Source organism: Cervus elaphus, chromosome 20 (genome assembly GCF_910594005.1).
Source record: "Cervus elaphus chromosome 20, mCerEla1.1, whole genome shotgun sequence".
In the NCBI taxonomy this organism is placed as follows: domain Eukaryota; kingdom Metazoa; phylum Chordata; class Mammalia; order Artiodactyla; family Cervidae; genus Cervus; species Cervus elaphus.
In genome coordinates, this window is record NC_057834.1 from 123,747,380 (window position 1) to 123,773,920 (window position 26,541).

The following is a 26,541-nucleotide window of genomic DNA, read 5'->3' on the forward strand; positions in this document are numbered from 1 at the left end:
CTGCCAGTCAGCACAGTTGAACCAGAACATCACATGGTCCAAGATTGTTTCTCCCTTAAAGTCCATTCTGCCTTGGTGGGCCTGATCAGGTGAGGATGAAAACACAGATGGGTTAAATATCCCATGTCCCAGGCCATCTCCAGAAAAGCCAATTTATACTCACTTCTGTATCCCCCCTCTTTCTAGCCTAACAATTCCGAGGGGGTCAAGAATTTCACAGCAGACGGGACACCTCCTGGGGGAGGGCAGAATACGAGCATACAAGGACCAGTTTCCTATCCTAAAAATCCCCTGGCGATCGCTTGGTAATAATTTTCCCCTAGACGGCGTGGACACACCTCCTAAATGACCTTCACAAATTTCCTTCCTAAACCCTAGCACACTCGTCGACCAGTGTACCAAGCAATCGCTGCCGCATGCCTATTCCAGGCTCCTGTGGGTCCCCGCTCCTTCTAGTCCCTCCCAGGGGGGTGATCAGGCCCCCTCTTCCACCCTGCCGGGTGGGTTCCTCCTCACCTGAGCGCTCAGTTCCCTGCTGCCATTCACTACCTGCCAAAGCGAAGAAACCGGGAGTTTCTTCGGGAGTTGAAAGGCCGAATTCTTCCAGAGGGGCGAGGTGCCTTCCCCCCTCTAGGAGATTCAAACTACAAAGCCTCGGGGTGGCCTCAAATGAGACCTGTCTCCTCAAAGTGAGGAGTTTCCCGGCCAAGGCACCAAATGTTATAGCCACGCGTTCCGGGAAACAAACTCACTCAGAAGGACAATGCAGATAGTGGAGTGCAGTTTATTACGCCGGCGGGCCCAAGGCAGAGTCTCCTCTTAGCCAAGGACCCCAACCAGCATTTGTGAAAATCTTTTATACCCCATGTGTATGTGTCCAAGCCCACCACCCCAAATTCCTTGAAACTTACATAAACAAAGGAAGGGTAAATACAACTACAATAACCCCATCATTCACATGTTATGTGTTCAAACAGTTAATAATCAATAAGCCCGCAGTTACATTCCAAACAGTTAATAATCAATAAGCCCGTGGTCACGTTCCAACCAGTTAATAATCGATAAGCCTGTGATTACATCCTGATAGATACGGAAAAAATTTATGACCTGTCCAGAGGCAGGGGTGATTATGGTATGTTTTCTCTTAGGTGATGAGTAACCTGGATACGATCTTCAAGGTTCCCCTGTCCGGAGGGGGTCTTCTCCTTCCATTGTCGTTCCCACAGGCACTAAGCAGAGAGTTCAGGGTCCACTGGAGAGGTGGCCGAGCATGATCAGCACGGACAGGCCTGAGATGGAGTCCAGGCCCTATGAATTCCTTCTTCAGTGTGACTGACTGACGATGGGACAGACCCAATCTGGATGCTCTCTGCTGGCCTTAATAACTGACCATTTCAAAGAAGTTAGAGCTCGAGCTCATAATCTGAGTGCAGAAATTTAAAAATCTCGGATGGTTATCTTTTGCAGTGCTGAATGGCCCAGCTTTAACGTAGGCTGGCCTCCTGAAGGGACTTTCGACTTAAGGACTGTCCAGAGAGTCCGAGAAATCATCCTTAGACCTTGAAGCGGACATCCAGACCAGGTCCCATATATCCTGGTTTGGGAAGATTTAATAGTCAGCCCAACCCCTTGGATCCAACCCTTTTTACCTCCACAGGCAGCAGCAGCCACGGAGATCCTAGTGGCTGAAGAAAAGAAAAAGCCTCCGGCTGCCCCCTCTGCCCCTGTTTTACAGGAAGAGTCGACTCTTGATCTCCTTATCACACCTCCACCATATTCTCTCCCTCCTCCTATTCAGCTCGAACCCCCACTCCCCCAACCTTCCCCAGAAGCAGCTGGGGGAGGACCTGCAATGAACACCCGAAATCGTAGGGCCGCCTCCCCCAGGGGGCCTGCCAACTCTACTTCAGCAGCTATTCTTCCTCTCAGGGCTCTGGGTCCCCCTGATGCTGATGGAAATCAGCCCCTTCAATATTGGCCCTTTTCTACTAGTGATTTATACAATTGGAGGACCCAGAATGCCCCATTTTCAGAGAGACCTAAAGAGCTTATTAATTTGTTAGAAACTGTTCTGTTTACTCATCAACCTACGCGGGACGATTGTCAGCAGCTACTCCAGATATTATTCACCACAGAAGAAAGAGAAAGGATCCAGCTAGAGGCGCAGAAACTGGTGCCAGGAGATAATGGGCAACCCACGGCTAACCCTGCGACGATTAACTCTTCCTTCCCTTTGTCTAGGCCACAGTGGGACTATAACATGGCGGAAGGTAAGGAGCGGCTCCGGGTCTACCGCCAGGCTCTGTTGGGGGGTCTCAAAGCGGCCGCTCGCAGGCCCACTAATTTGGCTAAGGTAGGTAATGTACAGCAAGGGAGAGAAGAGAGTCCTGCGGCGTTCCTGGAGAGGCTGATTGACGCATTCTGTCAGTACACTCCCATGGACCCTGAGGCGGAGGATACTAGGTCAGCCTTAATGATGCATTTTATTAATCAGTCAGCCCCAGATATAAGGAAGAAGTTACAGAAGATAGATAGATTAGGTGAAAGATCTATTCAAGATCTGATGGCAGTAGCAGAGAAAGTTTATAATAACCGAGAGACACCTGAAGAGAAGCAGACTAGAGCCGCCGACCGGCAGACCCGAAATATGGCTCGCATTCTCCTGGCCGCCACCAGCGCCCAGCCGAATGAACAAGAGAAGAGACTGAGACAACTGGCAGAAGGTAAGCCGAAACCTAACCTCCAGGGAAAACCAAAGTTAGGACGGAACCAGTGTGCATATTGTAAAAAAGAAGGACATTGGGTTAAGGATTGCCCTAAAAAGTTCAAACAAGGAACCAACGTTTTGGCTCTGGGGGACCTGAGCGACTAGGGGAGACGGGGCCCGGAACCCCTCCCTGAGCCCAGGGTAACCTTAAAAGTGGAGGGGACCCCAATTGAGTTTTTAGTGGACACTGGGGCCGAACATTCTGTCCTGCTTGACCCACGGGGAAAACTCTATTCAAAGACTTCATGGGTGCAGGGGGCCACTGGTATGAATAAATACTCATGGACTACCCGAAGAAACCTAGATCTGAGCACAGGCCGGGTATCCCACTCTTTCATGGTCATACCAGACTGCCCCTACCCACTGCTTGGCCGAGACTTTCTAACCAAAATAGGAGCCCAGATCCATTTCTCACCTGAGGGGGTGAATGTTATGGACCCGGCCGGTAGGCCGGTACAAGTTCTAACCATGCAAATAGAAGATGAGTACAGATTACACCAAGGCCCCTCCGAAGTAGCCCCTGAGGCTGATATGCATCAGTGGCTTAATGAATACCCACAAGCCTGGGCAGAAACTGGAGGTCTAGGCTTAGCCAAACATCGGCCCCCAATCTATATTGAATTAAAACCAGGAGCAGAGGCCGTCAGAGTCAAGCAATATCAGATGCCACAAGAGGCTCAAAGGGGTATTCGCCCTCAACATACGCAGGCTGTTGGCTCAGGGCATCTTACGCCCATGCCAATCCAATTGGAATACCCCGCTTCTCCCAGTCAGAAAGCCGGGGTCCAATGACTACAGGCCAGTGCAGGATTTGAGACAAGTTAACCAACGGGTGATGGACATCCACCCCACAGTACCAAACCCCTATACTCTTTTGAGCTCCTTGAACCCCAATCACCAGTGGTATACAGTACTGGACTTAAAAGATGCTTTTTTTTAGCCTCCCCCTGGCACCCAAAAGCCAGAATATTTTCGCCTTCGAATGGTCAGATCCAGAGGAAGGCATTCATGGGCAACTAACTTGGACGAGACTACCACAAGGATTCAAGAACTCGCCCACGATCTTCGATGAAGCATTACATGAGGACCTGGGTGAGTACCGTATCCAACACCCACGGGTTACCTTGCTACAGTAGGTGGACTACCTTTTGTTGGCCACAGAATCCCAACAAACCTGTCTGGAGGCAACCAGAGACTTGCTGTATACTTTAGGTGAGCTGGGATATCGGGCCTCTGCAAAGAAAGCACAAATTGGCAGACAAGAGGTTCATTACCTGGGATACCTATTAAAAGAAGGACAGCGGTGGCCGTCCAAAGCTAGAAAAGAGACTGTGTTAAAGATCCCTAAGCCCCAGAGTCAACGCAGAATTAGAGAATTTCTGGGGTCTGCTGGATTCTGTAGATTATGGATCCCAGGTTTTGCTGAAATGGCAAAACCACTATACCAGGCAACAAAAGAGACTATACCATTTGCCTGAACAGAGGAAATGGATAAAGCCTTCCAGGACATTAAGGCAGCCCTCCTGTCAGCCCCTGCCCTAGGTCTACCTGACGTCACTAAGCCCTTCCTTCTCTATGTAGATGAGAACAGAGGGGTAGCCAAAGGGGTGTTACTCCAGAAACTGGGACCTTGGGAAAGACCAGTGGCATATCTTTCAAAAAAACTGGACCCAGTGGCTAGTGGATGGCCCCCCTGCTTGCGTATGGTGGCTGCAGTGGCCTTGTTAGTAAAAGACGCTGGCAAATTAACCCTGGGACAAGAACTGCAAATAACAAACCCTCATGCCATAGAGGGTATATTGAGACAGCCTCCAGATCGATGGATCAGTAACGCTAGACTGACCCATTACCAGGGACTACTACCAAATCCTACCAAGATCATTTTTCAGCCGCCAACTACTTTGAACCCAGCCTCACTCCTGCTGGATCCAGACGTGGACGCTCCACTACATGACTGTGCTGACATCCTGGCTCAAGTATGTGGGATCCGGGCTGATCTGAAAGACGTCCCCCTTCTGGATGCTGAACTGACTTGGTACGCGGATGGGAGCAGCTTCGTACAAAATGGACAAAGGGACAAAAAAAAAATGCAGGACCTCGTCAGAACTGCAAAGATTGTCATCAAAGACTACCAGGCGAAAACAGAAAATTGCCTCGGACTGTAAGGCTTGCCTGCTAACAAACCCAACCAAGACTTCAGGAGCAACTAAAGGAGCCAGAGAAAGGGGAACACGCCCTGGAGCCTACTGGGAAGTAGACTTTACTGAAGTAAAACCGGGACAATACGGATATAGATACCTGCTAGTCTTCATTGATACTTTTTCTGGATGGGTAGAGGCCCACCCAACAAAAAAAGAGACAGCCCAGGTAGTAACAAAAAAACTCTTAGAAGAGATCCTGCTGCGGTTCGGATTCCCTGCACAGGTAGGTTCCGATAACGGTCCCGCCTTTGTCTCCAAGGTAAGTCAGGGACTGGTGGTGGTTCTGGGGACAAATTGGAAATTACATTGTGCCTATCGACCCCACAGTTCAGGACAAGTAGAAAGAATGAACAGAACTTTAAAAGAGACCTTGACCAAATTAACCCTAGAGACTGGCGGAGACTAGGTGGCGCTCCTCCCCTTTGCCTTGTTCTGGGTGCGGAACTCACCTTACATGTTGGGGTTAACCCCCTTTGAAATTATGTTCGGGAGACCTCCCCCTATTGCACCTAGTTTAAAGACTGATTTAATAGCTGACTTACCTGTTGATGCTCTGTTTTCCTCTCTCAGACTCCTCCAACGGGTGCACAAGGACATTTGGAAACGGCTAGAAGCCCTATACCTCACCAAGCCACCTCCTGAACCGCATCGTTTTTGGCCAGGAGATTGGGTCTATGTGCAAAGACACCACTCAGGCACCCTCGAACCACGCTGGAAAGGACCCTACTCCATCATCTTAGTCACACCAACGGCCCTCAAGGTAGACGGTATCTCAACGAGGGTCCACTTCTCGCGGGTGAAGCCTGCTGATCCTTTCACCGACATCCACGAGGTTCTGCCACAATGGAGAGTCTCCAAGTATCCGGACAATCCACTCAAGCTAAAACTTCAGAAACGCCCCAAAAGACTATCTCTCTCTTAAGGTACTTTGTGCTCTGGGCAGCCATCCAGGGGCTTACCTCAGCCAATCCCCATCATCCGGTTAACATGACTTGGATGGTCTACAACCCTGAGACCGGAGAAATACTTAATTCGAGTTCCAACGTAGCCCCCAAAGGGACATGGTGGCCCATATTGACCTTTGATTTATGCGTCCTAGTGGCCAACGGTAACGGCTTTGGTCCCCACCAACTGACCGACTTTTTTGCTCATGGCTCCTATGGCTTATTCACCCGTAATTGTGAGGGTAAGGGCCTACATTATTAGGAACAAGTGCCTGTCTATGTCTGCCCCGGGGGAGGAAGGGATCAGAACCAAATTGATAAATGTGGGGGAGTTGATTCTTTTTATTGTGCCGCTTGGGGATGTGAAACTACAGGAACGGTCCATTGGCTCACCAACTCTGACGAAGACCTCATTCAGGTAAAATCACCCCCGAACACCCAAAAATGCCCCTCTCAGGGAGTAAAATCTAAACCTGGACAATGTTTTCCATTACAGATTGAGTTCACAGATAAAGGGAAAAAGTTTACCAGGTGGGATTTTGGCCGAGCCTGGGGCCTCCGTCTCTACAAGACCGGATATGACACTGGAGTCCGGTTTGAGCTTAAATTAAAGCTGGGACCAAACCAGGTGATAGCCCCAAAACCTTCTTCCCAAGAGATAACCCCAAAACCTCCCTCCCAGAACCAAAGTCGGGATACTGGACCTACTCCACACACTCGTCCCATAGCCGACATGTCTCCACATACAGACCCCCTTATAAAGATGATATAGTTGACTCTGTAGAAGACCCATGATTGGGCCTTCCATAGGAACTAGAAGAGGGGGAAATGTGAAATGTGAAACCCAAACAACTCCATTTTAGGATAGCACCGCCATTTTGAGTAAAACCCCCTCCGGAGGAGAGAAAACGAAATTTAAAGAGAAAGAAACTCAACGAGCCAATCAAGGGAGGGCAGGAAAGTTCCTCAAGAAAGCCCCTCACCTCCCACCAATCAGTAGCTTACAAGACTTCCTTAGTTAAAGAATTAACCAATCCCCTTAAGCTTCCCGCTTCCCCCACTATACGGTATAAAAATAGATTGCCGCCATCACTCGGGGCCCTGTCCGCACGGCCATTAGGTTGTGTGGAGGGAGTCCCTGCCCAAGCTTGTAATAAAGTTCCTCACTGCTTTTGCATCGATCCGCGGCTCCTGTGGTGTTTGGTGGGATTCCGCGATCCGGGTACAACAGGAGGAAGTCCTCGGCCTTTTTTTGCTCGAGGCCCTCGGGCATCCCATTCACTTGGATACAGTAAGTGCAGTACAGATTATTCTTGTTCAGGCTACCAGCCTTGGACTAGGCCCTTCAGGATCCTTATCAGCCTTTGCAGCCAAGACCTATCTGAACCATCGTATGTGCAGCTTCTTACCCCTTTTCACTAGTCTGGAGGCCCATGGAAGCAAAAACCGTGTTTATATTCAGAGCTTAAAACAGCCTGGCTTATAAGGCTCGTTCAGTAAATTCGGCACTTTCTTGAAGTCAGGCACTAGACTTTTAATTCCAGTTCTCCCACAAGCTTCCGCTTTCATCATCTCCAAGTCACTTACTGCAGAGCAGCTAGAGCTTTTAAATGAATCTGCTTATAGATCACTCCTGGCTTCCCTTATTTAGAATAAAATCCAGTTCCTTACATAAAAGACCTACATTACATTATCTGGCCACCTACCTGGGACTTTAGCCTGTTCCTGTAGGTCACGGAGACTCGAATTCTATTTAGGGCCTGTTAACTGACTTTAATATTCTTCTAGATCTTCATGAGGGTGGGGAGTGGCCTTGTAGGTCAAGTCTCAGCTCAGGTTATCAGTCAGGAACATTGCACCCAATCTAAAGTAGCCCTCTGCCACTCTTTTGGACAGATTACTGATTGTCTTCATGCCATTCACCATCCAAAATTATATGGTTTCCCCACCTCACCAGCTGCTTCACACTTGTTTTAACTCCATGAAAATGAAACTGGGTCCTTCCTAAAAACCAGGTTCCTTTGCAAAGCCTATGAATAACCTATCTAAAACGTTCCCTTTCTTGTCCACCTGTTTCCCTCGAGGTTGTGGAGTACCAAAGAAAAAGGGATTGAGACAGCAGGCCCTTGCAGGATACTACTGTGTATAAAACCATTTCTTCTGTACCTGATTCCTTGTTTGTAGAAAGACTTGAGCCTCCTGGACCTTGTTCCAAAGAGCAGATCCAAACAGTTCCTAATGAGGGACATGAGGGAATGCAAAAACAAAGGAAAAGCAGTCATGGAATTACAGTTCAGGGACTTCCCTGATGGGCCAGTGGTTAAGACTATGCTTCCAGCACATGCATGGGTTTGATCTCTGGTCAGAGAACTATGATCCTGTCTGCTGCACAGCAATAAATAAATAAAATTTTAGTTGACTTTGTTGTACACCTGAAACTAACAACACTGTTAATCAACTACAATTAAATGTAAAAAAAATGTATTTCAGTGATAAAACAGAGCCTCAGTCCCTCCTCATGGGATATATGTAATAATCTGATACAGATCTTTGAGTGCTGCAGGAACTAAAGCCCTCACCCAGGTGGAGGATGGTAAGTACCTTTTGAGAAGCCAGACTGGTGGGAACTGGAAGGTTGATGATTGAGATTCCTGGAACGTCACCCTGTTACCTCACCACCAACCAGTCAGAAGAAAGTCATACACCTTACAGTCATCACCCCCAAATGATGCCTTTAAAAACTATTCCCTGAAAACTCATGGAAAGTTTGGGTCTTTCCAGCAGGAACCACCTGTTCTTGCATGGCCCGTGCAATAAAACTTTCTCTCCTCCAAATTCTAATTTTTCTATTTGTTTGTTCTCACTGTTCTGCAGGCACTGCGACTTGGGTTTGTCAACAAAAAATGACACTTTCCGCGTCTGTCTTCACAGGCGTGCCCACTATTCAATAAATAGATTCAATGACTTGAATGAGTTGGGTAAGGCTTGGATTTAATATCAGAGCTATTATTTCCTATATCCTATGACCACCCTTTTGGTCTGAGGAAGCAAAGCTTACATATAAAAATTCAGTGTGTCTCAACTTAGTTCAGTTCAGTTCAGTCATGTTCGACTCTTTGCAACCCCATGAACTGCAGCATGCCAGGCCTCCCTGTCCATCACCAACTCCCAGAGTTCACCCAAACCCAAGTCCATTGAGTTGGTGATGCCATCCAACCATCTCATCCTCTGTCGTCCCCTTCTCCTCCTGCCCTCAATCTTTCCCAGCATCAGGGTCTTTTCAAATGAGTCAGCTCTTCGCATCAGGTGGCCAAAGTATTGGAGTTTCAGCATCAGCATCCGTCCTACCAATGAACACCCAGGACTGATCTCCTTTAGGATGAACTGGTTGGATCTCCTTGTAGTCCAAGGGACTCTCAAGAGTCTTCTCCAACACCACAGTTCAAAAGCATCAATTCTTCAGTGCTCAGCTTTCTTTACAGTCCAACTCTCACATCCACACATGACCACTGGAAAAACCATAGCCTTGACTAGACAGGCCTTTGTTGACAAAGTAATGTCTCTGCTTTTCAATATGCTGTCTAGGTTGGTCATAACTTTCTTTCCAAGGAGTAAGCATCTTTTAATTTCATGGCTGCAATCACCATCTGCAGTGATTTTGGAGCCCCTCCCCCCAAAAAAGTCAGCCACTGTTTCCCCATCTATTTGCCATGAAGTGATGGGACCAGATGCCATGATCTTAGTTTTCTGAATGTTGAGCTTTAAGCCAACTTTTTCACTCTCTTTCACTTTCATCAAGAGGCTTTTTAGTTCCTCTTCACTTTCTGCCATAAGGGTGGTGTCGTCTGCATATCTGGGTTATTGATATTTCTCCCGACAATCTTGATTCCAGCTTGTGCTTCCTCCAGCCCAGCGTTTCTCATGATGTACTCTGCATGTGAGTTAAATAAGCAGGGTGACATACTTGACATACTTGACGTACTCCTTTTCCTATTTGGAACCAGTCTGTTGTTCCATGTTCAGTTCTAACTGTTGCTTCTTGACCTGCATACAGGTTTCTCAAGAGGCAGGTCAGGTGGTCTGGTATTCCCATCTCTTTCAGAAATTTCCAGTTTATTGTGATCCACACAGTCAAAGGCTTTGGCATAGTCAATAAAGCAGAAATAGATGTTTTTCTGGAACTCTCTTGCTTTTTCGATGATCCATCGGATGTTGGCAATTTGATCTCAACTTAAGGGGTCTTTTAAAATAACTTCTGGTTACTTTCTCTCTCCATTTGGTACTCCCTCTGTACTTCCAATTGAAGGTATAGAAGAAAGAGGAGAAGGAGCAGCAGAAATCATCCTTCAGTATAGTTTTATACCAACTATTTAGAATAATTTTTTTATATTGATAATATCCTATGTTGATGAGGTTACAGAAAAACTAGTACACCCAAACAGCTATTGAAAATAAATAATGATGTCTAAGTGTTTATTAAGCTGTTACTAAGTGCTGCATACATGGTTCATTTCATTTGGTCCTCACAGCGCTATAGGATAGGAACTACTATTGCTCCCATTTTATGGATCAAGAAATTGAGGCTTAAAGAGTTAAACTATAGAAAGAACATGTTGACACAATCTTTTTAAAACTATTTAGCAAGTGATGTATCAAAACTATATATCATTTATATCCTTTAACCCAATCATGCCCATCTTGTAAATGCGTTTTCTGGATAACTCAAGAAAAGAGCTACATTTACAAAGACTTTCATCACAGCAATAATCTTAAATAGTAAAAAAGTAGAAACAAATGTCAAACAACAGGCCAGTTTGTAGGACAACATGATAGGATACCATATGGTTACTAAAAGAATAATTATGAAGACTGATGAAATATGGGGAAATGTTTTATGATATGTTAAATTTAAAATCAGACTGAAAATGAATATACAGTATAATCATTTTAAATATATACATTTGAATAAGAACCAGGAAAGGATAAATGAAAGTAGTTGTGTCAAAAATGTGGGCTTTATAGGTTTTTTTTCTTTCTCAAATATTTGCTTTAAGGTGATTACATTATTTTTTTGTTTTAAATTAAAAAATAATACCCATGATAATAAGGATAGATAGAATGCTGAATTAGCCGTATATGTGCTCTGCTGAACAACAATCTTATTAAACCACTGAATTTATGTCATGACATTGATCAATACAAGGCATTAGAGGATACCAAAAAAACTTGAGAAATCCATTTGTAGAACAAGTTTAATGAATTTGTCAACAATTTTGAAGATTCCTGGTTGATGTCCAGTGAGGATCTGCCTGAACTCTTCTCCATGTCATGTTCCACCTGCACACCCAAGCTTCAGGTTAGCAGCTTTGATCAGTCTATTTTAGACACCGATGATTTTCTAGATCTGACTTTGTCTTACTTTTGAATGAGATGTGTTTCTTTCAGAGAAGCCATGTTTATGTATCCAGCTCCAGAATTCTGTGAACACGAAAGGGACTTGAGGGACTTGGGGTCTGCCACTGTTTCTTCTAACCTCTGTTCTTCAGTCTCTTGAAGACTTTCAGCGGACTCTACTGAACCCATTCCTGAAAAACTAAGAAGGGCCTTATGTGAGGACCATATAAAATGGATTCTTTTCTACCTTAAGTCAGGATTCTGTCAAGTGTGAAGGTGAAGTGGTAGCAAGGGGAGGAGGAGCTACAAGAAGATTTAGATACTAAATATAGAGAAAATTACCTCTAAATACTATGCTTTCTCAGGCCAGCAACTAGGACTAGCTAGGCAGCCATGACTCTCAGGCATGCAAATGATGGTCTTGATTTTACTAACCTGGAGTTTGGTAAGTACATGATTTTATTCAATACTTCAGATTCACGGATGTCACTAACTGTTGTTTCCTTAAAAGAAAGGATGAGTATTAAATTATAATCATAGACCATTGGTGATATGTATTTTTTTATACATATTTTTGGTTAAAAGTGTAATCCCCTCACCTCATACCTATTAGACTATCACCAAAAAAACAAGAGATAACAAATGCTGGAGAAGATATGGAAAAAAGGGAACCCTTCTGCACTGTTCATGGGAATGTAAATTGGTACAGCCACTGTGGAAGACATATGGAGGTTCCTAAAAAAATTAAAAAGAGATCTATCATAGGATCCAGCTGTCTTACTTCTGGGTATGCACCTGGCAGAAGTCAAATCACTGTCCCAAAGAGATATCTATATTCCATGTTTAGAGGAGCTTTATTTACAATAGCCAAAATATGGACAACTTAGGTGTCCATGATGGACGCATGGATAAAAAATATGTGTACAATATAATACTATTCAGCAAAATGAAAAATTTTAAATAAGGAGATCCTGCCATTTGTGACAACATGAATGGACCTTGAGGTCATCGTGCTGAGTAAAATAAGTCAGAGAGAAAGACAAATATTGTATGATCTTAAATATACTTGTAGTTTAAAAAAAAAACAAAACTAACCTTCTTGAAATAGAGACCAGATTTATGGTTGTCAGAGATGGGGGAATTAGGTGAATGTGATCAGTGGTATGAACTTTCTCTTGTAAGAGAAATAAGTTCTTGGGATGTAATGTAAAACATGATGACTACTTAACAGCACTGCACTGTATATATTGACAGTTGCTAAGAGAGTAGAACTTAAAAGTTCTCGTCATGAGGGAAAAAAAATTGTACCTATATGAGATGATGGATGTTAACTAATCTTACAGTGGTGATCATTTTGTAATAAATACATATAATAAATCATTATATTGTATACTTTAAACTTAAATGTTATATGTAATTTATATCATCAAAATTGGGGGGATTTAATCCCTAATATCTATGGAATATTTGACAGTTCTACATCTCATACTTTTAACAACAAAAGACCAAACAACTGGATTTAAAAAATGGGCAGAAGAGCTAAAGAAACATTTTTCCCCAGGAAGACATATAGATGGCCAACAGGCACATGAAAAGATGTCGAACAACACTTAAATTACTAGGGAAATGCAAATCAAAACCACAAGGAGATATTACCTCATGCCCGTTAAAATGGCTGTTATTAAAAAGGCAAGAAATAACAAGTGCTGGCAAGATGTGGAGGAAAGCAAACCCTCGTACACTGTTGGTGGGATTGTAAATCGGTACAGCCACCGTGGAAAACAGTACGGAGACTCCTGAAAAAACTAAAAGCTACCACATGTTCCAGTCCCACTTCTGGGTATTTCTCTGAAGAATATGACAACAGTAATTTGAAGAGTATATGTGGGCTTCCTTGGAGGTCCAGTGGTTAAGAATCTGCCTGCTAATGCAGAGGACACAGACTCAGTCCCTGATCAGGGAAGACTGTATATGCTGGGGGGCAACTAAGCCTGTGCGCCCCAGCTGCTGAGCTCATGTGCCACAACTACCAAAGCCCACACTCTAGAGCCCCTGCTCTTCAACAAGAGAAGCCACTGCAGTAAGAAGTCTGTGCATCACAACTAGAGAACAGCCCCCCCTCACTGCAACTAGAGAAAGTCCTTGCACAGCAATGAAGCCCAGGGTAGCCTATATAAATATTAATAAATAAAATTTTTTTAAAAAGAAAAGCTATGGCATTAATAACAATAGTCAAGATATGGAGACACCCTAAGTGCCCTTCAATGCATGAATGGTGGATAAAGAAGACTATAAATATATAAAGATGAAATCTTGCCATTTGTAACAACGTGGGTGAACAACAAGGTATTATGCTAAGTGAAGTAAGTCAGAGAGAAAGACAAATACCATATGGTTGCTTCCCTCACACCTCAGTTGTTAAAGAATCTGCCTGCAATGCAGGAGACCTGGGTTCAACTTCTGGGTCAGGAAAATCCCCCGGAGAAGGAAATGGCAACCCACTTCAGTTTTCTTGCCTGGAGAATCCCATGGACAGAGAAGCCTGGCAGGCTACAGCCCATGAGTCTCAAGAGTCTAACAGGACTTGGTGACTAAACCTACCTTAATTCACTTAATGTGGAATAATATGTGGAATATGTGGCATATATTGCATATGTGGAATAATATGCAAACAAAAATAAACAGTGGAATATATGTGGAATAATAAGCAAACAAAAATAAACAGATAGATACAGAGAACAGAGTAGTGGTTACCAGAGGGGAAAGTGGGTGAGGGTGAAATGGGCAGAAGTGTTCTACTGTTATGGTGGTGAATAGAAACTATAAATTTTTGGTGGTGAGCATGCTGTAGTGTATACAGAAGTCAAGGTATAATTGTTATATACCTGAGACCTATATAATGTTATAAACCAATGTTAGGGTAGGGTAGGTAGGTTTAGTTGCTAAGTCATGTCCAACTCTTGCGACCCCATGGACTGTAGCCTGCCAGGCTCCTCTGTGCATGGGATCTCCAGGCAAGAATACTGTAGTGGGTTGCCATTTCCTTCTCCAGATCTTCCTGACTGAGGAATTGAACCTAGATATCCTGCATTGCAGGCAGATTCATCACCAACTGAGCTACAAGGGAAGAAACCAATGTTACCTCAATAAATAAAATTATTTTTAAAATAATAAATAAATGCCAGACTTTCTATATTAGTGCTTTTCACTGCTAGCCTGATTTTATTTTTTTTAATTATGAAATTATGATAACACATTTATAGGAGACTTGGAAAATACAGAAAAAGTTACATATAACTGCTAGCCTGTTTATTATGTCTGCTTTTCTACATGAATAACCTCATATTAGCTGATGTAATCATTCCAATATATTTACCTAGGTAAGCTTTTACTTAATACTCTGGTAAATACTTTCTGTCCCTTTATAACATAAAAAAAGTTACCTGTTTTTAGCTCCATGATCTTTTAAATTTTCATTTATTTATCTGTTTACTTTTGGCTGCACTGGGTCTTCATTGGTTTTTGTGTGGGCTTTCTCTAGTTGTGGCAAGCGAGGGCTACTTTTCATTGTAGTGAATGGGCTTCTCACTGCAGTGGCTTCTCTTGTTGTGGAGAACAGGCTCTAGGCTTCAGTAGTTGCAGTGTTCCCTACGCTGGCAGGCAGATTTTATCCACTGCGCCACCAGGGAAGTCCTCCATGACTTTAAAAACCAAATATTCTTTCTCAGGAAAATATAGACCAAAACAGACCAGAGACGTGGTCACAGAGCATATAAAGACCATGTCAGAAACTGGGAGTTTTACCCTGAAGACTGCAGGAAGTTCTTGCGCAGCACTGAGTCTTCTGCTCAGACTACATGTATTTTCCAAAGACCCCTTCAGCTACAGACTAAGAACAACAGGACTTATAAGACAAAGGCTGGGAAGATGGCAGAGGGTAGATGAGACATGTCTTTCCATGGGCCCTAAACCAATAAGCAGGATCTACTGTGAAGTATCCTGGGAAGAAAGGCCTAGCAGATGATATAAGCCAGGGAAGAAAGCAAGTAGGCTCCATCCTGGATTCAGAATTCAGCTCTGCTTACTGAAGTCCCTCTGGCTGACTTGGTCACCAGCCAGACCCTGGATCTCATCTGAATGTAGACTATTTGCTGCATCTCTCTGGACTTGGCTACTTGCCTGCCAGGACTTTTGTAACATAATTGCATTTCTCTGACTCAGATGTTCTCCTTAGACTTAACTCCTTGCCAGCCCAGACTAGCTTCACTTAGCTTTCTGAGCCTCAGATGGGCTCATCTCTCAAGATGGGGATGGAATAATACAAGGCAAACAGGGTAACTGAGAAGGAGGCATATGTGTGAGGACATTTAACATCCTTTCATTCTCAAATATCTATGGAGCACCTGTTCATAGATACAGCAACGTATGAGATGTAACCCTTTTCCTCCAGGATGTCACTGCTGAGATGATGAGAGAGAGAAGTGAAAAGGCAATGACAGTACAGTGTGTTAAGGAAGAAGCTGGGAGGCATACACAGAGTGCTCTGGGATCACACTGGAGGAGCCAGTCGAACAAAAGCTGACCCGATGAAGAGCAAGTTGGTCAAGAGCTATCTCAAGGCCTGCTCCCTGGCTGTGCAGCCAGTGAACCTCTGCCATAGTCCACCAAGGCCAAGTTCAGGCTACAGCTTCACGCAGAAGGTGAAGGGAAGAGAAGACAGCAGCCTTACCTCCCCTCTGTGGATCTGGATGCTCTTTATGATATGCTCTAGGAGATCAACCTCTTGTGTGAGCTGGAGACTGTTTTTCTGTAGCTGCTTATTTTCTTCATCCAGGACAAGTACTCTAAGGATGGCATAGATCAGAGGCATAACTCAACATTTCTGGATCATCCAAAAAATGCTCTTCCACTTCCCACTAGCTCTGGGTCTTAGCCCACTGCCAAATTTTAGAAACAACTTTGCCAGAATAATTCCCACCATATTCCAAAACCAAGTGAAAATGAGTAAGCTTCTGGCTTATACACAGTCATTAAATAGAGAATAGAGACACACTCTATGCAAGAATAGGAAAGGCACAGTTCCAGCCCTTGAGAAACCTAAGAAATGATATGATCGCATTTCGGGGCGGGACTCTGCATCCCTTCTAACACTGTAGCCACACGGCCTGCATCTGGCTCTGATCTCAGTCACCCCATGCTTTTATTTCAGTAGTAGTAGAAGTAAAAACAGTAGCAGCAGCAGCCATTTTACCAAGGACTTACCGTGTATGCGGCCACTGTGAACCATCTATACAGCACATGCATGCTAAGTGGCTTCAGGCACGTCCAACCGTTTGCGATCCTATGGACCATAGCCGCCAGGCTTCTCTGTCCATGGGATTCTCCAGACAAGAACACTGGAGTGGGTTGTCATGCCCTCCTCCAGGGGATCTTCCTGACCCAGGGATCGAACCTGCATCTCTTACATCTCCTGTGTTGGCAGATGAGTTCTTTACCACTAGTGCCACCTGGGAAGCCCATCTATCCAGTAAACACTTAAAACTTTTCATGTATTAGCTCCTTTAATCCTCACAACGAGCCCATGAAATAGATACTGTTATGAAGCCTATTTTGCAGGTAAGGAAACTGAGGCTCAGAATGGGGAAAGTAACTTATGTAAAAAGATAAAACCAGAAAGTCATACAGCTGAGATGCCAGCCTTATTCTCTCTCAGTCTACCTTGATTCCGTAGATGCCAAAACATGAACATGAGTGTCAACACACATAAACGGGATGGACCAGGATGAACACAGCTGGGTCCTTGGGAGGCAATCCTGCCATGAAAGAGCCTATCTGAATGCCCAGCTCACCTTCTCCATGATACTGTTCTCTTTAATTTTACAACTTCTGCCACTTGTATGAACTGCTGCAAACACCCAAATGGCAGAGAAACAGTTATGAGACAAGTCTGCAAACTCAAAGGACCACCTCTGGAATGATCTCTTTGTGGAGGGAGAAATATCCTCTTTGTGGAGCTCACAGGCCACTGGGGCAGGCACCTACCTGCTCTGGACAGAAGATATCATCCACTTGTTGCTGTTAATCAATGTTTCTTGTTCTGTGACCTGCTCCAGAAGTTTCCTTTTTTCTAGGAGCAGGATATCATTTTGGGTGGTGATTTGGTGCTGGAATGCCTTTTCCTAGAGATAATAAGTCCTCATAATTACCCCAGCAGGAGAAAGAACTACACATTTAAGAGCATCAGCCTGTTTCTAAACTCAACAGTAAATTGTCTTGCAAACATCTTTTTCTCCTGTCTTCTTAGTCTGTCTTTTACCTGTTTGCTGACATTGTCAGCTAGACCATTCTCCTATTTATCTTGGTTATTTTATGCTATGTATTTGTTTTGACATTTATTCATTCTTTCGGGTTAAAATTTTCTAATGTCTGAACACTCAACTTCCAATAAGGTCCCAGTGCTCTCGTCTGTATTCTAATTCTATAGGCATCAAGTCACTAACAAATACAACTAAATTCTCTGAAGCTCCATACTGAGAAAGATTTCCATATAACACATTTCCATCTGCCTTGTAGTTACAGTCTTTTTAAGGCGAAGGAAGATGGGAATCTAGCCACCTCACTTGAAAACCAGCATCAGGGTTTCGGTTGCTTGGCATGTCAGCCAGGTATCGAGAGTACTCTTGCAGTGATGATGCTGAAATGATTTCTAGCTTGACATCATGTTTCATTTTCTACCAACATCTTCCCTGAAAGCAATAGCTAGTGAAGTTATAGCTAAAATAATACAGGATTACATTTTGTGAAAAAACACTAACATCCTTACCTTGAGTCAGCAGATATTAGTAAATATCACAGTTGGTGAAGAGCTCAGAAGCTCACAAGTGTAGAACTGCCCTTCTCCCTTCACCAAGGACCTGTTAGTGGTAACAGGTAAGTGCCTTCTCCTATTTGTGTTGGTTCCCACCTTCCTTTGTGGGATGGGCATGAATGGGAGTGGCAGGAGAGTAAGGACCTCTGGCAGATGGGTGAATCACATGGTTAGGAGGAGCAACTTTCTTTCTTTCAATAAGGCACTATTAATAATATAGATCATTCAGAAAAGATTGTCCACATATGTGGTATCTAAAAAAACTCAAACAACAACAAAAAAACAGACTCATAGATACAGAGAACAGATTGGATTGTTGGCTGCCAGAGGTGAAGTCCACGGGGTTGCAAAGAGACAGACATGACTGAGTAACTGAACAACAAGAGGTGGAGAGGGGTGGGCAAAATGGGTGAAGGTAGTCAAAGGTATAAAGTCCAGTTATTAGAGAGTTATAAGGATGTAATGTACAGCATAGGGCTATAGCTAGTAATACTGTATTGCATGTGACAAAGTTGCTAAGACGGGAGATCTTAAAAGTTCTCATTGCAAGAAAAAACATTTGTAACTATGGGTGGTGATGGATGTTAATTAGACTTATTGTGGTGGACATATATACAAATATTGAATCATTGTGCTATATAACTAAATAATGTAATAATGCTGTAAACATAATATTATGTCAATTATAATTCAAAATAGAAAGAAGGGAAGGAAGAAAAGAGAGCGAGGAAGGAAGGGAGGGAGAGAAGGAAGGCTGTTCACCTATCAGTCTATTACTAAGGAATTGTAAGGAAGGAGATCACGGCATGTTTTGGAACAACTCTTCCATATTTTAAAGTCCTTCATCCAGGACCCTTCAGTGTCTAACAACAGTCTCACCTGTTACTCTTTAAATACATTATGGTAAGGATTGACAGTGGAAGCAGCCACCCGACAAATAATCTCTGCAGTTATAACTGGATTAGAAAGGAAACTGAGTGGGACCGGCTACTGACACCCTGTCCATTGAAAATACTGTATTTTTTAGGAACCAGAACACCTGCTGTAATAATAGGATAAAATATTTGTGGAAACCTGGTTTAGGTGGTCACACAGTCAGAGGACTCAACTGGCTCATTGACTAAGAGAAGGCTGAAGGAATGAAGCACCCCCAAAGTGGCATTATTTTCTGGAGACTTTGTGCTTAGAAAGTGAGTCCAGGATTTGTATGCTTGGGGCTCTGGTTCACAGGCCCTAAAATAAGTAGAATCAAGAGCTCCAGGTTTGTACCTCTGTGGTACATCTACTGATTAACATGCTTCTAAGAGATTTTATCATACCTCAGTCAGTGAAGAATCTGCCTGCAATGCAGGAGACCGGGGTTTGATTCCTGGGGCCAGGAAGATCCCCTGGAGAAGGGAATGTCAACCCACTCCAGTATTCTTGCCTGGAAAAAATTCCATGGGCAGAGGAACCTGATGGGCTATAGTCCATGGGGTCACAAAAGCTGGACATGACTTAGCGACTAAGCCGCCACCACCAACAAGAGACTTTACACTAAGAGGAAAGTAACATCTATGAAGATTTGTATGTGCCAGGAGGTCCCACTTTAGGCATTTTGTATTTTAATCCTCACAGAAGCCTTGTGAGGTAGGGATTCATATTTTCACAAGAAAATGATGCAAAGGGGCTCAGGAGAGGTCACAGAACTATTAAGTGGCAGGGCTAGCCTTTGCATCCAAGCCTGTCCAAGGCCAACCGCAACCACTCTTTCCTCGCCTCTGGTTACTTGCAGCCTCCAGTAAATTTCATGGAGACCTGTGACTCGGGGTAGATGTTCTAGTTCCCCAGGGCTGCTGTAACAGATTACCACAAACTGGGCAGCTTAAAACAACAGGAATTTGTTGTTTGAATTCCTAGAAGTCTAAAATCAAGTTGTTGACAGGGTTAGTTCTGGGGGCACTGAGGGAGAGTCTGTTCCATGTCTCCCTCCTAACTGATGAGTGCTACCAGTCCTTGGTGCTCCTTGGTTTGTGGCTTCATTGCTCCAATCTGTGCCTCATCATCACATGGCCTTTCTCCCCTGTGTACGTCTTTTCCTCTTCGTATAACGATACTAGTCATATTGGATTTGGGGTTCACGCTAATCTAGTATGACCTCATCTTGAGTTTATACCAGCAAACTTCCAAATTAGGTCACATTCTGGGGTTCCGGGTGGCCATGAATTTGGGGGGTATACTCTTCAACACAGTACAGTCAGGAAACATGCCTGCTGAAAGCAGGAGGGTGGTTTTGCCATGTAAGCTTGGAAGTGGAAGGCAGGCACCACCAGGAAGAATGGGTAGTGCAGAATAGGCTGATGGTATTTCTGGTGGGCCCGTGCACAAGAGCTGCTACTTTCTTCTGTTATACTTTCTGCGTTGCCTTCCTAACCTGGATCTGACCCTAAGTCTAACCTGAATCTGAGTCTTCCAAAGTTTGGTGAGTTAGTGCCACAATAGGAGGGTACTGCAAAATCTAACTTGTTTTCCATTCTCACTACAGTTTAAAGTAACAGAAGGATTAAAAAAAAAAACTTAAAAACACAACATTGGTGACCCATCTCTTATAATCCTCACATGTTTTATTACAGTCACCGAGGGAGTCTTCTTGTGGAGTCCTATAATAGCCCATGAAATAACTGAATTTATATCAATTGTTTTGGTATCCTTGGCATATAGTGGTGATATGATAAAAATTTGGTGGGTGTAGAAAGGAGTAATTTAGGACTGAGGACAATGTTTTCAAAATTCTGAAATGGGTTGGGTATCTTCAGAAGGGAAACATTTCTGGCCCAATCAGTTGCTCTCCCCTTTGAATTGATGTAGTTTATTGCTCTCAAGGCCATTCTGCATTGGGTCCCATTCATCTGTTCCATTTACTTTCTGCCAACACCAGAAAGTCACAGGGGCAACAAGACAAAGAAACCAGAGAGATTTAGAAAACAGCCTGAAGGTGCTAGTCAGATAGAAGAATAGGGGTCACCTGTTTTCATTGCCATTTAAAATGGACAGAAATGTGAGGCAAAATGAGGGCTACATAAAGCAGGAATGAGTTGTGAAGACTGGTTTGGAAGTCTCAGCTAAAGCGTGATTAACATATACACTACCATATGTAAACTCCGGGAGTTGGTGATGGACAGGGAGGCCTGGTGTGCTGCGATTCATGGGGTCGCAAACAGTCAGACACGACTGAGCGACTGAACTGACTGACTGACTGACCATATGTAAAACAGACAACCAGTGGGAATTTGCTGGATGATGCAGGGAGCTCAAACTGGTGCTCTGTGACAACCTAGAGGGGTGGGATCAAGTGGGAGGTGGGAGGAGGTTCAAGAGGGAGGGAGCATATATATACACCTATGACTGATTCATGTTGATGTATGGCAGAAACCAACATGATATTGTAAAAGCAATTATCCTCCCATTAAAAATAAATTTAAAAATTTTTAATTAAAAAATATATATATATGAAAAGGCACTTTCATTTGAAGGCAAGATGCTAGCCCTAAGCAGCAGTGCAGAGTATTTTCAGTGTCCAGTTTGATCTAGCATCACAATGAGTCTTACATACTTTTGGGCAGGGCTTAAACAATTATTCAAACTGAAAAAGGGTGCAAAGAAAAGAAATGGAAACCTGGGCTCTGAAGAGGCCACAAACACATTAAACATCAAGTGGGCTTCCCCAGATGCCCAGCATCAGCAGGACCAGTGAATGCTCCACCTTCCCCCTCACCTTTTCCATTTGCTGCCGCAGGGCTCCAACCTCATTTTCGAGTTGTTTGATTCTCTCATCTCGGAGTTCTACTTCATCAACTAAACGATCCTTGACTCTGTGCAGCTTGACTTTGTAGTACTGATATTTCTGATTATAGTTTCTACAAAAGTAAATTTAAATATAGATGCACCTAAACACAGTGAAAATTTACTTTGCTCCTCGATTAGCACCTTTCTTGGGGCTCCTCTTCTTGCTTTGTCAGGGTGGGTCCCAGAGACGAAGACTTATCCTGCCTCACATCCATAGGACTTCTCACCCAAGTGGGGGAAATGGACCAAGGAGAACCTCCCCCATGACACCAGGTTCAGTCATCCCCAACACAGGAAACTCCTTGACTTCTGATCCCTGACATCTAAAAATTTTGAATCCTACTCCACTGAGCTAGTCATTACTTTAAAATTTTCTGGTTCTGGGCTATACCCTTGGACAGTGATAGAACCCACTCTGTCTTGTCGATTTTCCAGACAACTGGGTTTGCTTTCACTCTTGAGTTTAGACTTCTAAATGCCAATTCTATCTAGATCTTTGCTCAAGACTTTTATTCTGATTCTGACATAAATTTAACTTACCACCAATAAATACATGAAAAGATGTTCAACATTATTAGTATTAAGAAAATGCAAATAAAAAATACAGTGAGATACCTCTTCACACAGGAGAATGGCTGAAATAAAAAATAAAAGGTAGTGAAGTACTGGAAGGACTTCCCTGGTGATCCAGTGGCTAAGACTCTGCTATGTAGGGGCGCCAGGCTGGGTCCCTGGTCAGGGAACTAGATCCCACATACCACAACTAAGAGTTTGCATACTGCAACAAAGATCAAAGATCCCACAAGATGCAACCAAGACCTGGTACAGACAAACAAATAAATAAATACATGTATTTTTAAAAAGTACTGGCAAGGAAGTGGAGAAATTGGAATATTCATATACTGCTGGTTAGACTGTCAAATGGAAAAAGCCTAGCAGTTCCTCAAATGGTTAAATATAGAGAGCCATATGACCTAGCAATTCCATTCCTAGGTATATACCTAAGAGAAGTGAAAATGTACACTCACACAAAAACTTGTACATGAATATTCATAGTAGCACTATTCATAACAGTCAAAAGGTGAAAACGGCCTAAATTTCCATTAACTGATGAACAAATAAACACAGTATGGAGTATCTGTATAATGGAACACTATATAGCTATAAAAAGGAATGAAGTACAAATACATGCTACAACATGAATGAACTTTGAAGGCACTATGCTAGGTGAATGAAGCCGGTCACAAAGGACCACATGTTATACAATTCCATTCATATGAAATGTCCAGAAGGGACAAATATAGAGTGAAACAAAGTATATTAGTGGTTGCCTGGGGCTGGGAGTAAGGAGAGAAACCAGGAATGAAGGGTATACCTAAAGGATTTCTTTAGGTAATGAAATGTTCTAAAATTGATTGCAGTGATGGACTATAACTAAAGCCTCTGAATTGTACACTTTCAATGAGTGAATTGTACAGTATGTGAATTATATCTTAATAACCTATTATAAGGGCTTCCCTAGTGGCTCAGATGGTTTAAAAAATCTGCTTGCAATGTTGGAGACCCAGGTTCAATCCCTGGGTTGGGAAGATCCCCTGGAGAAGGGAATGGCTGCCCACTCCAGTATTCTTGCTTGGGGAAGTCCATGGACAGAGGAGCCTGGCAGGCTACAGTCCATGGGATTCCAAAGAGTTGGACACAACTGAGCGATTAACACTTTTTTTAAGAACTAGGAGCTGGATGGCAGGGGAAGAGCAAAGGAGACTTATTTAGATGGTAATTTAGTCTAGTGACTCCAGGAGAGTCTTCTGCTCTGGTTAAGTTATTATCTTACCTCTAAGTGTGTTTTGCAAGACTCTTCCATTTTCCAAAATAGTGCCCCTCTCTCTCATAACTGTTGATTGTAAACAAAAGAATCATTTTGCATATTTTTCCCTTAGAAGATTAATTCAGCTGTTGGCCAGATACCAAGCAGAGAAGTTTGAATTCCTGTAGGTCAGAGACATGCACACTGGCCCTTGTCACCAGCTTGTCAGTTTGGGTGGCAGTGACTGACTGTGGGGATGGGTCCTCAGTACACCTTCTCCTTCTTATATCATTATAGACCTCCTGGTTTTAGCTTGGCACTTGGTTGCTCAAACATGAACTACAAGAAAATGTAGTTTTTTTGTAGTTAAATGAGGCAGCTAGATGAGGCCATGTGAGTAAGTTCCGGCCAGTAGCTGGAGTGGAAGTAATGTGCCTTAAAGGAAAACAGAATGCCCTTGCCTTCCCCTCTTTTCCCCTTCTTGTTGGATAAAATGTGAATATAGTAATGAACTGCCTTGGACTATGTGGATAAGTGCTAAAGATGCTGGAGCGACAACAAGAAAGGAGTCTAGACTTTGGAAACATTGAGCTCCCTGCACTTTTAGGTAAGAGAGAAACCCCCTCCCTTTCTAAAGACATTCTTATTCAATGTCTCTGCTACAGCAACTCAACAGAGTTACTCTAGATACTGAGGTTTATAAAACTGCTTTAGGCTTGTTCAGTTCTGTGGCCCTTGTAGCACCCACTATATAATAGGAAATATATATTCTTATGAATTGACTAAGGTTCTATACAGGAAGATATTTTCATCTCACAAATGTTCTCATTTTCCCTTATTCTGGGAAGAGTCTGTCAAAAGATATCACTGGGTTTCAGCATCTCCCAGTCCATAGCTTCAGAGGTTTAAACACTAATGGTACACCTGTTGTTCTCTGAGTTTCCCAGCTGTTCACAGTTCCTCTGATGTTTTGACATCATTTGAAATACAACATGGATTTCTAGAATTTCTTTTACACATTCTGCCCTGAGTTATTAAAACCCACATCTGCAGCTTCCATGCCAGACAGCTGCTGTCTCTCTTATTCTGCCATTTGGACTATTAAAAATTTTAATAAAAATAAAAAAATTATTTATTTTTTAAATGATAAATTATAGAAAACTTGGGGAAAAATCCAACTCCCATATGATCTATTTTATGATATTGTTGTCTTTCCTTTCACTCTTTTTGTAAGTATCTTCTGTTTAAACATTGTCTAGGTTAAAATTATTTTATGCTCTTTTCATTTATTGTATCAGAAGCATTTTCCCACATCGCTTCTAATGTTCATGGCCACCATCTTTTACAGCTGTATAATATTCCATCAAGTGAATGTACAATACTTGACCTAACTAGCTCCTATTGCTAGATATTCAGGCTTCTTCCAGTAGTACTACATGGTATGAAAAGTACATGGCTGCAGTAAAGCTGATGGGAGTTTAGACCTTCCCAAATAGCTCGCTGGCTATTTGGCACACCTATCAGTTTGGTCAGAAGTTCTGCTGGCCAACTTGCCAAAGAACATGTGGATTGTCTAAGTTTATGGTTGGCTTGGTTAACTGCATGCATGATAAGGCAGCACAATACTCATGTTCTAAAATTTCAGGACAACTTTGGGTTATGCTTAAGTAAAACCAGATGGTTTTTCCTTGATTTTTATTTAAAAATGGCAAGGAATTTGTTCCTCTGGAAGAGTAGCTGGGAAAATATGGGGAAAAAATTAAGCATTGTTTGTAAAGGTCAGGAGTAGGATCAGGGGAATGAAAAAAATGAACCTAGAGTTTTGACAATTTCTTCCATTTTCTTTCTTTTTTTTTTTTCATTTTCTTTCTTAAAGCTATAATTTTCCTAGGCGCCCATCAGAATCACATGGGCATGATTTTAGAAAAATATTGATCCCTAAGCCCTATCCTCACAGATTCTGATTTAATTAATCTATGTTGGGGCCCACATATGTGCATCTAGGGTTAGGATTAACTGTTCTAAAGGCTATGGACTAATAATATGGAAAACTATTCAGACTCACTAGCCATCAAAGAAATTCAAAATAAAATAACAAGTAATTTATGACTATAACTGATCATTGAAAACAACGGAAGGGAATTATTCCAAAATAAAAATTAATGGAATAATCTGAGCAAAAGAAGTCAGACACAAAAGATTACATGTAGTATAATGCCATTCTAGTAGAGACAGAAATCAGAAGAGTAGATTCCTGGGAGGAGGTGAGGGATCAGGAGATACAGACTGACTGTAAAAAGGAACAAACTCTAAGGGATAAAGGAAATGTTCTGTATCTTGATTGGGGTTGTGCTTAGTGGGCATATACATTTGTCAAAACTCATCAAATTGTACATTTAAAAATCTGTGTACATGTAAATTATACCTCAGTTAAAAGAAAGAGCATTGGGAAAAATTTCATCAGAGCCCTCCCCCCACAAAGGTAGCACCCAATGCAAATACAGATGTAGTGAAATTTCTACTCTCACACAATAATGGCAGAAAATTTTGGTAGGATGCTTCTGAATGTTTCATAGTACATTTTGAGATCCATAGCTCCAGCTTTTGGATTAGTAATTCCACACCTAGGAATTTATAAAGATAATTTTTTAAAATGAAAAATATATGTACAAAAGCGGTTTTAAGTTATTTTGCATAAAAATATCAATTGCAGGACCAGTGGGTAATTCTTAACT

At 42.8% G+C, this 26,541-nt stretch overlaps 2 protein-coding genes across 7 annotated transcripts in view; one reads left to right on the forward strand and one right to left on the reverse strand.

The window, feature by feature from the left end:
• The first annotated feature begins 1,301 nt into the window (after positions 1 to 1,301).
• Positions 1,302 to 7,133, forward strand: LOC122678229. Its single transcript, XM_043878839.1, is given in 4 exon segments — positions 1,302 to 3,463; positions 3,465 to 3,698; positions 3,700 to 5,035; positions 5,539 to 7,133. Coding segments are annotated over 3 exon segments (3,078 nt in total). The 5' UTR covers positions 1,302 to 1,852; the 3' UTR covers positions 4,933 to 5,035; positions 5,539 to 7,133.
• Positions 7,134 to 10,095: 2,962 nt separating this feature from the next.
• Positions 10,096 to 26,541, reverse strand: part of CCDC30 (coiled-coil domain containing 30) — a 116,224-nt gene continuing 99,778 nt past the window's right edge. For 3 of the 6 annotated variants that reach the window (XM_043878448.1, XM_043878449.1, XM_043878447.1), the window contains exons 15-19: positions 21,929 to 22,070; positions 17,349 to 17,485; positions 16,036 to 16,150; positions 11,742 to 11,809; positions 10,100 to 11,505 (exon numbers count right to left, since the gene is read on the reverse strand). In XM_043878448.1, coding sequence (XP_043734383.1) covers positions 11,328 to 11,505; positions 11,742 to 11,809; positions 16,036 to 16,150; positions 17,349 to 17,485; positions 21,929 to 22,070 — 640 coding nt within the window. In that variant the 3' untranslated portion in view covers positions 10,100 to 11,327. Of the gene's footprint in view, positions 11,506 to 11,741; positions 11,810 to 16,035; positions 16,151 to 17,348; positions 17,486 to 21,928; positions 22,071 to 26,541 lie in introns of all 6 variants that reach the window. The other 3 variants (XM_043878452.1, XM_043878450.1, XM_043878451.1) reach the window with 3 other exon arrangements.